Source organism: Hermetia illucens, chromosome 6 (assembly GCF_905115235.1).
Source record: "Hermetia illucens chromosome 6, iHerIll2.2.curated.20191125, whole genome shotgun sequence".
In the NCBI taxonomy this organism is placed as follows: Eukaryota; Metazoa; Arthropoda; class Insecta; order Diptera; family Stratiomyidae; genus Hermetia; species Hermetia illucens.
In genome coordinates this window covers 70,237,466-70,251,972 of record NC_051854.1, presented here as the reverse complement: position 1 = coordinate 70,251,972, position 14,507 = coordinate 70,237,466, and the positions used below count along the sequence as shown (strand labels likewise).

At 43.1% G+C, this 14,507-nt stretch overlaps 1 protein-coding gene across 1 annotated transcript in view; it reads right to left on the bottom strand.

The window, feature by feature from the left end:
* Positions 1-2,031: 2,031 nt before the first annotated feature.
* The window catches only part of LOC119659451 (zwei Ig domain protein zig-8-like), an 86,779-nt gene continuing 74,303 nt past the window's right edge, over positions 2,032-14,507 (bottom strand). The window contains exon 6 of the mRNA XM_038067536.1: positions 2,032-2,247. Within this exon, the coding sequence (XP_037923464.1) occupies positions 2,147-2,247 (101 nt within the window). The 3' untranslated portion in view covers positions 2,032-2,146. The remainder of the gene's footprint in view (positions 2,248-14,507) is intronic.

Here is a 14,507-nt window from a genome sequence, read left to right as displayed (position 1 = left end):
TGGAAGTAGGAAATATACTAAAATTCCTAACGGTTATAGGCTTCTTTGAGATACTACGATCAATAGGTACACTATAATCAGCAAAAGGGGGACAGAAGTTCTTTAAGGACGCGGTGCGACTTTCCCTTAAGAGAATAATAGTTACAATAAATGAAAAACCCTGATTAGTAGTTTGCGGTGCCAGTCTTAGTTTTGACATTCATTGAAAAGGAGGAGAGTGGGAAGGGTCGAAACTGATGGTTTCTTTGACGGACCCATTCTCAGAAACTATCCAATGGAAAATCTGTAAAAAGTAGTGAAAGTTACATAAAAGCTAGTTCTTCCGGGTAAGAGCTCTGTTCTGGATGAGACTTGACCGGATTACCACACACTATTTCTTTGCACAGGAGTATCTCCTGAGCAGATGCGATGGGTGTCGAAATCGCCTTTTTGTCAGCTATCTCCCTTCAACCTATTATTCGTTGCCTTTGCTATTGGTGTTTTTGGTAGCGTTGTACATCGTTTGCTTCTTCTAAAAATCTAAAACACTTCTAACAGTAAATGCCACGGTGGGCAAGTTGTCCTCCACCGAGGCACTGTGATCGAGGGAAGTCGACCGCCGGGACCCCGGTTACTCAGTCCCAAAACTCGTCGGTGCTGGGGTTCCGAGCTCCTGGACAGTCAGAAAATAAAAGTGAATGAATACCTATTTACACATCATCTGGTGGCTCCTCAAAGGCCGTCTGTCTGTCTGCCTGTCTGTCACACAAAGTATAACAGGTATAACAGGTCTCATTCTCAGAACTTATCCAGCCGAAAAATCTGAAAAAATTCTCAATGGTGCACCTATACAGAATCTAGATCTCAAAATACAGCCCACTCGGATACCGGCTCAAATAAAGTAAGACGTATATGACGTCATCATCGTATAGAGTGAACTCATATGAACGACGTAGTTGGAATTTGGAGACATATCGAGGAACATTCAGATTTTGATCGATCAGTATGATAATTGCTTTCAGGAAAACCACACTATCCTTTGAATCAGTCCTTTTGCTATTTGGGCACGATTATTTCCTCAATCTGAATTTGAAGATAATTCAACGATTTCTTGGTTCTGGTCTCTCAAAATAAGAACAAACATAAATCCTTAGCTTACACTATCAAGAGTCTGTCCCCTGTGATTGACGTCTCTTTACTTGTCAATTACCCTGAGTTAAGTTACCTTTCTTAACGCACAAGCTACTTTCATTAGGTACAGTAGCTTAGCCAGTCTCTATCCTTTTCACTGGCTCCCATTTTCACCACCTACCTCTTGAAGTTGTCCCCATGATTCTGTAAAGAAATATTCTGAAAATCTTAATGCAAACAAACACATCAGGACAGTAATTATTTACATTTTTTATTAAAATCCGTTCGAATCTTCCAAGGCACAAATTTATCAAAACACTTACTGAAGTAATTTTTCATAACGCTAGAACCTAAACCTACGACGGCAAATTCATATTTTACGCAACTGTGAAACAGAAGGGATGATTTTGCACTTTCCTAACAATTTACTTGGGATTCTTGAGGCTGTTCATTATCTCGTACAACTAATCAATCACCCTTTTGAAGGATAATGCTGTCAATTAACCATAACGGCCAGGGCCAAAAACAGACGTTCTGAAATATTCAAAAACACTTAAAAAATTAATGTTATCCGGGGATTACAACCGAGGGTGCGGAATTTCCCTTCCAATCAGCCTTGAAAATCTTTTGTGGAATTTTAATGGCCTGATTTCGAAATATTTGTTGATTTCTGCTTTTGATTATATATATGTATTCATAAAGGTTGAGCATATTGTGATTTTGATTCAAGTACGGAATTCTCGTGAGTCTTTTCACTTCGATTTTCCAGCGAAATATGTTTCAATTATGTCCTACTTACCGATATTTACTGATACAACTATTTACAATATAATGAACGCTGGAACGAACAGCACGAAAAGTTACATAGATATATCTACATACAACTGTGTGTATAAGTTTGAATTAATGCACGCACATATATTAAATATGATGACATTTTCCATGTCTGTTGGGAGAGATTTTATTTACATTTCGCGCTAATTTACAGAGTCCAAAAATCATATTTGATTTAAGGCTTTTAAATGAAATATTGCAGTCACGTTAAATGTTTCAACAAAGCCAATAAGAGTCCCAGGTACAGGCAGTTTATGCAATTTACTGTGGCTGATGACATGATGGCTGACGCTGAATACTCGCCTGTAATGATAGAGCATTTTCGTAAAATTAAATATCACCGAATTGCATGGGTTTAATTAATTCCTGGAAAATTACTTTTGATGCAAAGCAGTTCGGAATGCATAATATGCGGTACTAAATTCCTCATTCAGTAATACTAGGACAATGTATTCCACCCCCAATTAAAAGATGGTTTTCAGGATACATAAACTCTGAGTAATTTTTGGAAAATTAATAAAAAAAATATTCACTCCTTTTAGGACCATTTATATATGAGATTAAGGTATTTTTTTAACAACAGTACGAACTTAATCTTTTGTGTGAAGCATTTTTAAGTTATTTATTTTCGGTAAAAAGTCAGAAAATTTCTAAAATATAAATTTCCCACAACTCGTTAAATATTCATTTTTGATTCTATTCCATTTGATAAGGAGGGGAATGAAAAACTAAGTGGATACAGTTGTCTAATGTCGGAATGTCAAATGGAGCCCAGCCTCCAACCGAAGCCTCAGGAACGCATTGCGAAAGAAGGTGAAGCACTTCGAGATTGAGGACATGGACTTGGCTGCCCTACCCCTAGAGAAATTTGACGCAATGAATCGACACCGTTGACTTTCCGCTAGAAACCCGGTGGGATCAACACTGCATGCAACAGATTCTTTGGCTAGTGGTGATGCACACCAGAATCGCAAAACCAGCACATGAATCTCATTCGCATTTTCAAAGTCCAAAATTGTAAAACAAAACCATATTAAAATCGATTCACTGTCTGTCTGTCACAAGCACTTTTCTCCAAAACGGTTAAACCGATCCGAACGCAATTTGGTAGACACATGGGAACTATGAAATCCCACGCATTTAGTCAGAGACATAAATTTACGTGCAGCTTAAAGGGGGGATCTCCATATATGTAAAGGGAGGATGCAAAAATATTTTTCATCGAATATAATCATGTCGGATGATATCGTATGAAAAGTCTCAATTAGTACTTTTCGAATCTGATATTAGCTTTGACTGAATTTTAAAGTACGCCAGTAATTAGTCAAAATGTACACACTTAAAGTGAGACAGGACTCATTTTCGGAAATTACTTACCCAAAAATCGGAAAAAGATAAAACATGAAATCTAGTTTTATGAAAATCCGGGTATTAGTGTCAATGTTATAGCAGTTCAAACTTATCAATTTCCTACGCATTTACCGCATCCTAAGCTATACAAATAAGATGCTCATGTCAAAAATTAACGAAAATAATTGATGTTCGAAGAGATATTAAAATTCAATTCATGAAGAATCTACTTCGCACTAGCTCTTAAAAAACCCTTGTTAAAATCAGTTTACCGTCTGCCTGCCCTTTATTTCATCATCATCATCAACCGCGCAACAACCGGTATCCGGTCTAGGCCTGCCTTGAAGGAACTCCAGACATCCCGGTTTTGCGCCGAGGTCCACCAATTCGCTATCCCTAAAAGCTGTCTGGCGTCCTGACCTACGCCATCGCTCCATCTTAGGCAGGGTCTGCCTCGTCTTCTTTTTCTATCATAGATATTGCTCTTATAAACTTTTCGGGTGGGATCATCCTCATCCATACGGATTAAGTGACCCGCCCACCGTAACCTATTCAGCCGGATTTCATCCACAAGCGGAGGGTCATGGTATCGCGCACAGATTTCGTCATTGTGTAGGCTACAGAATCGTCCATCTTCATGTAGGGGGCAAAAATTCTTGCGAGGATTCTTCTCTCGAACGCGGCCAAGAGTTCGCAATTTTTCTTGCTAAGAACCCAAGTTTCCGAGGAATACATCAGGACTGGCAAGATCATTGTCTTGTCTATAATAGCTTTGACCCTATGGTGGGACGTTTCGAGCGAAACAGTTTTTGTAAGCTGAAATAGGCTCTGTTGGCTGACAACAACCATGCGGGAATTTCATCATCGTAGTTGTTATCGGTTGTGATTTTCGACTCTAGATAGGAGAAATTGTTAACGGTCTCAAAGTTGTTTCCGGATGTTGGGGGACCAATATCGAAACTATCTCCTACAGTAATCTAGGGCACATAATAGGACCTTTTGCCTTTTATTTCCGACATATGGGACTTGTACGCTCCTCCCTATGGATCTGAGTTTGCCTCTTCACAGAGTCGCTTGAAGCAATAATTTTTACTTTTTATGTTGGTCCATTGCAACTTTCATACTCTGGCATGTTTTTTCGTCGTTGACTCCGCCTTCTGGCATTGAAGCATTCCATACGAGACTTCGCTATTTCAGCGTTCCGCCAGTAGTTAGGGTTACGCTTCCGACAGTGTGCACGTCTTGGCATGGAAGCGTCACATGCTCGGCATATCTGTTGGGATAGCTGCTATGCTTTTTCTATGGCCGTTCCAGTAAACTCGATGTTCCACTGCAATACCTTGAGAAATGTATCCTCAGCAAGTGTTCTTGATGGCCTACCTGTTTTTGGTTTCTTCAGGTGAGAATTTATTGTTCTGGGTCCCTTTTCAACAGTAATATATATCGCCTGGCGGTCGCTATGCGTGTACTCTTCGCTAACATGCCAGTGTAGATGCTTGACCTGCGAATCACTTACAAAAGTAGGATCTACAACGAAGCCTAGCTCTCCACGCCTAAAGGTGTTTACGCTTTCGATGTTAGCCAGAGTAACGCTTAGGCGGGAGAAAACCTCGAGTAGGATGCTTCCCCTTTTATTTGTTTTCTGGCGTCCCCATTCCATTGCCCAAGCGTTGAAGTCGCCAGCAATAATTTTGGGGTTGCGATCTTTGGCGTCGCTCGCTAGTCTATCTAGCATGTTGCAATACTCTGGTACTGTCATACTTGGGGCGGCATAACAACTGTATATTTAGAAGTTATCGATCTTAACCCATACAAAATCTTGCTCGCGGTGCTTCATTGCTTGCTGTAAGGCTCCATTGCCGCAAACCCACACCACAGCCTTTGCACCTATGTCTGTTTCCCAGACGCTGTGAAGGAGGCTCGATCGATTTCCTCTTCATATACTTTCTGTGCTGGCAGGTGGGCGGCTGAGTGATTTAGATTCAGCTGAATGACTCTCATTTACGTTGAGTACTTAAAACTATCCTGTAGGCTAGACACCTGGTGCTACCCGTTATGTGGTTACAATCGTGATTTTTTGTTTCCCTGCATAGAAGACAAGGAGCGTTTTTACTGCAGTTCTTCGCCAAATGATTTTCCTCTACACATCTGCGATACAGTTTAGATCTATCAATGGTGCTAGTGCAATCCTTCGCCATATGTCCGAATCCGAGGCACTTAAAACACTTTTTTAGTGGAATTTGTTCACGTAGCTTACATACGACCCAACCGATGCAGATTTTACCCGCAGACAGTGCTTTTGTAGCTGAGGTCAAAGACATAGTTAGGGTCGCTATCTGCGTTCCACCGTACGCTCTCCTTAGGCTCCGATGTCCGCTTCCTACACGTCCTCCAGTATCAGTTGGGGTTTGAGCGCTGCATAAATTTCTTCCTTGGTAGTAACCTCGTCAAAATCTTTGCATTCTATCGCTACCATTGGAATGACCTTCACGACGACAGAGCGTTGTCAATGTTCCGGCCACATACATGTCTGATCTCAGTCGTCCAAAAAAAAAACAGGACGACTGGTTCGATGAGGGTTAGTAGCTAGTAATGCAACGGAGGAACCCTATATGCCGGGCAATGCAGCAATCGCAAAGTACGCAGGCAATGGCAATGATCTATCACGAACTCCGTCAAGTGAAAAAACGTTTTTGCAGATGGAAAAGAAAGCCCGAGCTGTGAACTCGAGAAGTGCAGGGAGGAACCAACTCAGACGGGAAAGTTTTATCAACAAGTGAGTAGGATGAAACCATTCGATGCTCGTCCTGTCAAAACAAAAATGGAAATTTTATTTTGAACCAAATATTGGGTTGAGTATTTTGATAAACTACTCAATAAATAGAATGTCGACAAGTTCGAGGTCCTGCCAACTGCAAATGACAGACTGCTACCAACGTAGCAGAGATGAAAGGGTCTTTGCAATTCACCGGATTAACGATCATAAGCCACAAAGAGTCGATGGAATTACAACCGAACTAGTTAAATATGCAAGCGGCGAACTACACCAAGCGCTTTGTTAACTTATGCTCAAGGTTTAGGACACCGAATCAATGCCTAGTGATCAGCAACGAAGCATTATGAGGCCCATAAAGTCGGGAAACCGGAAACTACACGCTTCAAGTGCAAAAGATTTTTTGTTACCCTATGTGAGGAGCGATGAGTGCATGACAGTTCTGTGTGTGCATAGTTAAAAATTGCCTTTCCAGTTTGTTGCTTCCTATTAAAGTCTATGTTAATGTAATTTTACAGGCCTACGATGAACTTAAGGGGGGGGGGCGGCAATACATTTAAGAAAATATATTAACATGCTATTATTAACTTTATTTTAGCAGATATCAATACAGAGGATATTGCGGAGCCTAGATGTCATATAGAGGCATCATCACGATTGTTTTCATATTTTTCTGATGGGTAGTTTCTGAGAATGGCCCCTTATTTTAAGTGACCCCTTTATAACCCCATCACTCTCATGTTTCGGAAAGAGCTTCAAAACTGAAATGATTTCGAAAGTGGTCAAAGGGTAGTATAGGTCCCGGGGCGAAACGTGGATTGGTACCCACGATGGAGCATAAAACCTGGGAAATGCCTGCTGAACCAACACCAACAGCTCTACTACCAAACCCTATCTCCACCTCCACGTGGTGACCGCTGGGAGCTCTTTCTTGACGAAAAGCTGCAGACGGAGAAGGATGAAGGCGAGTCTCCCGCGCCTAAAAACGGGACAAATTGTACCAACTGGTCCTCCAGGTTGGGGGTTGGGTAGGGCTGACAACCCTACACGGAAAACAACCTGTTACGAAGCCACAACAGGAGCCTCGGATAGGACGGATGTTAAAACGACGGACCCGGCAACGACAAAGGAACAACGATTTGCGCATTTTCTCATGGAACGTGCGCTCCCTATACAGAGATGAAACTGATAAGCAGCTAGCCGATACCCTGTCCCAATATAGGGCTGATGTAACAGCGTTGCAAGAGATGCGATGGACAGGGACCGGTTTCCTGGAGAAGAGCCACTACACCATATATTATAGCGGCCATCCAGTAAATCATGTGCTCGGAGTAGGTTTCTTAGTCAGCCAAAAAATGAAACCTGCTGTTATCGGCTTTGAAAGTATAAACGAACGGCTATGCACTCTGCGCTTGCGAGGCAAGTTTAGAAATATAAGCCTCATAAACGTTCACGCCCCTACAGAGGAGACTGCAGAGTCGGAGAAGGATACCTTCTACGAGGCAGTAGAAAGAGCCCTCGAAGCCTGTCCCAGATATGATATCAAAATCATACTTGGGGATTTTAACAGCCAAGTAGGGAAGGAGCCCGTATTCAGGCGATACGTTGGCTCCCATAGCTTACACGAAAAAACAAATGATAACGGACTGCGGACTATTCAATTAGCAGGGTCACACGAAATGGTTGTTGGAAGTACCTGGTTTGCGCGGAAAGCGGTCCACAAACATACGTGGGCCTCTCCAGACGGGACCACTTTCAACCAAATTGACCACGTGTTGATCGAACGCCGCCACCTCTCAGCCTTGATGAATGTCAGAACATATAGGGGGGCCAATATAGACTCGGATCACTATCTCGTTGGCATGGTGCTCCGAGCTCGAATAACAATACCACCTAGAATCCCCTCTGACAATCAGGTGAGAGTGAACACTGAAGCCATCCACAACACAACCCTCCGCGACACATATAAGAGGGAAATGGATGCCGCAATAACCGCAGTCAATAGAGGACCTGGAGATGAAGCATCAACTAATGATCTTCACAACCACCTGAAGAACGTTATCATGGATACGGCCACAAATATACTTGGCCCCAGCCGCAAAAGGAGTCGGAACGGCTGGTTTGACGATGAATGTAAGCTAGCAACGGAACGGAAGAATGCCGCATACCGAGTAATGTTGCATTCTCAAAGAACGCGGGCACGCGCAGATACTTATCACGAACTCCGTCGAGCGGAGAAGCGACTTCACAGACGGAAAAAGGAAGCCTGGGAGAACCAACAAGTCTGTGAACTAGAAAAGTACAGGGAGCAACTGCACCAGGCGCGGAAGTTTTACCAACAAGTCAGCAGGATGAAGCCTTATACACCTCGATGCTCATCCTGCCGAGACAAAGAGGGAAATCTGATTTCCGACAGAATGGGCATATTAGAGCGATGGGTTGAGTACTTTGATGAACTACTGAACAACCAGAACATCGGCGAGTTGGAGGTCCCGCCAACTGAAGACGACGGACAAATACTGCCACCACCAAGTTTAGGAGAAACAGTCCGTGCAATTCATCGGCTAAAAAATCATAAGCCGCCAGGAGCCGATGGAATTACAGCCGAATTGGTTAAATATGGAGGCGACCAGTTACACCAAGTGGTTCATCAACTTGTGCTCAAGGTATGGGACAGCGAATCAATGCCTGACGATTGGCAGCGAGGCATAATCTGTCTCATACATAAAAAGGGAGATATCACACAGTGCAGCAATTATAGAGGTATCACGTTGCTGAGTACCATCTATAAGATATTCTCCCAGAACATCATTGGCCCATACCAAAGAGGCTTCACTCCAGGCAAATCAGCAACAGATCAGATTTTCTCTCTGCGGCAGGCGATGGAAAAACTGTTGGAATATGGACAACAGTTGCACCATCTGTTCATCGACTTTAAAGCCGCCTATGATAGCATGGCCAGGGTAAAACTGTACACGGCCATGAGAGAATTCGGTATCCCGACGAAATTAATAAGACTGACTAGGCTGACCCTGACCAATGTGCGAGGCCAGATAAAAGCAGCAGGATCGCTCTCAAGACCATTCGACATCAACAACGGTCTACGACAAGGGGATGCGCTATCATGCGTCCTCTTTAACCTGGCCCTCGAGAAGGTGATCCGTGATGCTGAGGTGAATGCAAGAGGTACGATCCTCTTCAAGTCCACCCAACTACTGGCCTATGCTGACGATATCGACATCATGGGAAGAACCACCCGAGACGTTCAAACTGCCTTCATCCAGATCGAGCAGGCGGCGCGAGATCTTGGGCTGCACATCAATGAAGGCAAGACAAAATACATGGTGGCAACGTCAGCACCGAAGACGAATCAACCAACAACATCAAACCGCACTGGTCAAACACAAGCACGAACAAGAATAAGGATAGGGGAATACAACTTTGAGACCGTTGACAATTTCTCCTATCTAGGGTCAAAAATCACAACCGATAACAACTACGATGATGAAATCCGCGCACGGTTGTTGTCAGCCAACAGAGCCTACTTCAGCTTACAAAGACTGTTCCGCTCGAAACGTCTCACCATAGGGTCAAAGCTCTTACTGTACAAGACTATGATCTTGCCTGTCCTCATGTATTCCTCGGAAACTTGGGTTCTTAGCAAGAAAAATTGCGAACTCTTGGCCGCGTTCGAGAGAAGAATCCTCCGAAGAATTTTTGGCCCCCTACATGAGGATGGACGATTCCGTAGCCTACACAATAACGAAATCTATGAGCGATACCATGACCGTCCGGTTGTGGATAAAATCCGGCTCAATAGGTTACGGTGGGCGGGTCACTTAATCCGTATGGATGAAGATGATCCCACCCGGAAAGTCTATAAGGGCAATATCTATGGTAGGAAAAGAAGACGAGGCAGACCCTGCCTAAGATGGAGAGATGGCGTGGGCCAGGACGCCAGACAGCTTTTAGGGATATCGAATTGGTGGACCTCGGCGCAAAACCGGGATGTCTGGAGTTCCTTATTAAGGCAGGCCTAGACCGGATACCGGTTGTTGCGCCGTTGATGATGATGATGAATTCAATGAAAACAAAAAAGTACATACCTTTTTTGCATATATGGGAACCCCCCTCAAGTTTCACACACAACGGTGTAATTCCCTGCATGCGTCACCAAATATGGTGTCAATCGGCATAACTGTTTCTGAGACTTTGAACTACTCTTTACTTATCTAAAGTGGACCATAATGGCAATGGGAAGGACACCCAGAAAATAAAACTAACATAGATGAAATGAGATGGAATAAAGTTATGGTGCAGGTGCTCGGAACCTCAGCACCGGCGTCTTTAGGGAGGTTCCGGCGGTCAATATCCCTCAACGATAGTGCCTGGGTGGTGGACAACTTGGCCACCATGGCCTTAAATGCTACAAGTGTTATAGATTTGGAGAAGGAGTTGTTCAAGTGAACCACAACTCTAGAAAGAATACCAACAGCTAAGGCATCGAATGATGAGCTGAAAGGAGATAGCTGGCAAAAAAGGCGATTTCAGCACCCATCGCATTTATTCAAGAGATACTCCAGGACGAGGAAATTGATTCATTCAGGAGAAACTCATCAATTTTACGATCTCCTTTAACGCCAAAGACGGCAAAAAGAGAAGCTCATGGGAGCTCAGCAATAGAAAAGGAATCTGTAAAGGGTGCAACCGGGCCAATACTCACCGACAGCAGAGCCCGACTCGGAAGAACTACCTTTCATGGGGCTTGCCCTCTAAAAAATAGTTGATCAGTTCGAATTCATCAAAGGCAAGCACAATATGCGGCAGGCCATTAAGAACATGGTGACAGCCATCAGGGTGCTTTACAATAGGAAGCAGGAAGAACGAAGACCTAAGAAGAAGTGGATGTACCAACAGTCTCACAGGCGAGCCAAGTGGCAGCAAAGTAAAAGGTCATTGACCCCCGATCAAATAAGAGAGTGGTAGACAAAAAGGGGAAGTTTGAAAGATTCAACAGGCGTCAAAAAAGATGTCTTGACCAGTCCAACAAATGAAACGAAAAATTTAGAAGGAAGAAAACAAGTGCCCACAGCGACAACCTAAGGAAGCCAAACCTAAGGAAAGTAAACACGGTGAATGGACTAAGGTCATAAAAAAAGACAAGAAGAATTCAGCCAAAGCCAATTGTAATGTCCAGGAATCAAAATCTGTCGTATGTGAAGATTCTAAAAAAGGTTAAAGTTCACCCCGGCCTAAGAGACCCAGGCGGAAATGTCAGCAAAATCCGGAGGACTCAAAACGAGGATGTCATTTTTGAGCTGACAAAAGCCAGCATGAGGAGCACTGACGGCTTTCGTAAACAAGTTAGAAATTTGCTAAGGGAGAATGTCGCGGAACGTTCCCATTAACATGAAATCTATATACCGTGCAAGGATCTCGATGAGGTAACATCTAGAGAAGAGATCGCTCCGATCAATGTCGAAAGTGTGGAGAAAAAGTAACCCCAAATGAATTTTGTGCGAAAAAAAGGAGAGGCGGGATAACCAACATATTGCCGAAAGTGGTAAATACTCCTACTCCAGTGAAAAAATGGGGTTAACAGAAATAAACCTCAATTATTGTTTGCGCAGACTTACGAATCAGCGATGGACTTACCATCATAACTGAACCCTACAGAAACCTTCACGGTGGTGTGTGACTCCAAGATTCGACTGGTGGAGCGGGGGGTTGTCAAGCCTTGTAATATAGCATGGATCAGGCGGCTAGTCACTTTGTGTGGGCAAAAATAAACGGTATATTCGTAAGCAGCACCGAGCTTCACACTGTTTGAATTTACCTGTTGGACGATAGAAGTGATAGCTTCTTGTAGCTTTGTACTGGGGCCATTGCTGTGGAACACCATGCACAACGGAGCAAGTCACGGTGGTGGGTTACGCCGACGATATAGTACTGGTTATAGTCGCAAAGGATCTCAAAGGTGCTGAATTACACTCATGTGAACCAGTCAGTGCTGTTAAGGGTTGACCAGAGAGTTCTGGTTTGACACTTCCGGAAGAAAAAACGTAAGCGCTCCTCATTACCAAACGCCGTGAAAGAAATTATGCCCGTATTCAAATTGGGAATCATATCATCACTTCTAAGCCTGCCATCAAATACATGGCAGTGATGATAGAGGGGAAGCTCAACTGTAAACAACGCATGCAGTATGCTTATGACAAAGCATCTACCGCAAGTGTGGTCCTGGCAAGGATGACGCCGAACGTAGGAGAGCCGGAGCATGCTTCCTGGCTATCAAGCTCCAGTTTGGGGAAAGGAATTGCAGGTCACATTTAACGTTAAAAACTGAGTACAATCTACAGAAGAACAACCCTTAGGGTGTGTTTCAGCTGATTGATAGCTTGGCTGTTGAGATGGCGAACATATATTACGTCAAGTCCATCTCTCTTTTAACGCACGTTAAAAAAGGAGTAATTGGACGTGCAGGTTTATCGCGGTTTTAGTGGGTGAAAATCCCACACAATAGCGCGTCCAGGTAACAGGCACAGACAACAGTAAATCGATTTTAATTTGTTTCGCACAAAACCTTAAAAAGCAGCAATAATTTGCAATGCTTTTTGCCCAACTTGTAAATCCATGAAGAAGCCACCAAAGTGCCGGAAGGAAATGCAAACCTAATGCAAAACTACTATTTCCAAGTTAACCGCTGAAACTACTATTTCGCGGTGAAGCAAAATATTATTTGCGAAAGATAGGTAATACGCAAATTGTTTGTTCAATCTATTTTCGATCAAAGTGATATGGTTTCGATGCCAATTCCAAGCAATTCTCCAATCAAATTTACGAAGCGATTGTTTCTGGAATGCAAGCGAATTAATAGGAGTTCCTCAATGAAATGTAAGCCTTAGGACGAGTAGCGCGAAGATACGTAGGTTATTTTCATGATGGAACTCTTGAATTCTAGGTAAAATCATACAATTTACCAGAGAGAAATGTGCTACTACCTAATTTTTTTTGCCGGTGACTAATTGACTGCCCGTACTTGCAAGGAGATTTCATTTTGGAATTTTCCGACAATTCTCACTGCTTGAGGTTATGTTGCCTTGGGAATTCTCAGCCAACGTCCTTCTCAAACCGTATACCAAATGATATCAGAAATTGCAATGAGTTGCATTTAAAATTTTGGCTAACTTCCCACCGTAGACATTGCGGCTGACTACATTTAGTCAGAAAGGCAATTTTACCAGCCCTGAAGGTGATACCAATCCCGTAAGAGTACGATTCAGTGATGCTGATGAAAAGCAGCACCCTATCCAGATCCACATCAAATGCAGTTCGAAATGTAACCAGCGCCTAAGTGAATAGGGCAAAATGAACAGCCTGAGGCAGACGTATTCGAGAACAGCGGCCACTCATTTCAAATTGCACGAATTCAAACTGGAAATTATGACTCTCCTGGAGAATGCATGAAAGATTGTAAGGAGCTTTGTAAGTGAAGTACAATAAAAATAAGTTTCTAGACAGGTATATTTCCCTACTTATTGCGCCCCAATCACAATTTTGAAAATCAATCAGTTCTTTCTTCAAAAGCTTTCCATTTCTGTCCTTTAAACTCCACCTATTTTGTTGTATTTCTACTTTCGGCGGCCCCTACTCTATTCCCTACCAATGATTATACTAATTCTACCACGTGGTCCCAATCGAGCTCCCCTTTATGCTAAGTTCCAATTTGGTGAACCATGATTTTATTAGATTTTTCGTCCAGCGATCGGAGGTTTCCCACCCTTTTTCTATCATAAATATTGCCGTTGCAAAATTTCGAGGCTAGATCTTCCTTGTTCATAAACATTAGATGTCCCTATTGCCCCCCGCAACCTATTGGGCCGGATTTTTTTCACCCCGAAAAGCCGAGTTGCTGCGCACAAAGTCTCCTGTCCTCTTATCTAGGCTACGAAATTCCCATTCCCCAATAAAGAGGCCAACAATTTTTCGGAAGATACTCCTCCTGAACGTGTCCAGGACTGCGCAGTTTTCTTACTAAGAACCTAAATATAGGAATAATATATATTATAGAAGTCCACAACAGCAAGAACGTTTTGATTAAGTTTGTTTCGTCCGAAATAGGCTCTGTTGTTTGCCAATAACCGTGCTGCGAATTGCTGCGATCATGGCGTTAATCACATTCCAATTTTCCTGGTAAGCTACCATTCTCCGGGCAAAATTTTCCAATGATAGCACTTCACCGGGCATTGGAAGAATTCGTACGTCGGGTCCATTGGGACCCCGTCGCAGTTGGAACAGTCAGGTGAGGGGCCCAATTAAACTTATGACCAGTGAGAAACCGAGCGAGATTATAATTGATCTTCCCATGCTTTCCCTCTAGCCACTCCCCGATGGAGGGGATCAACCTGTAAGTTCAAAGAACATTTCGCCTTTGCTTATG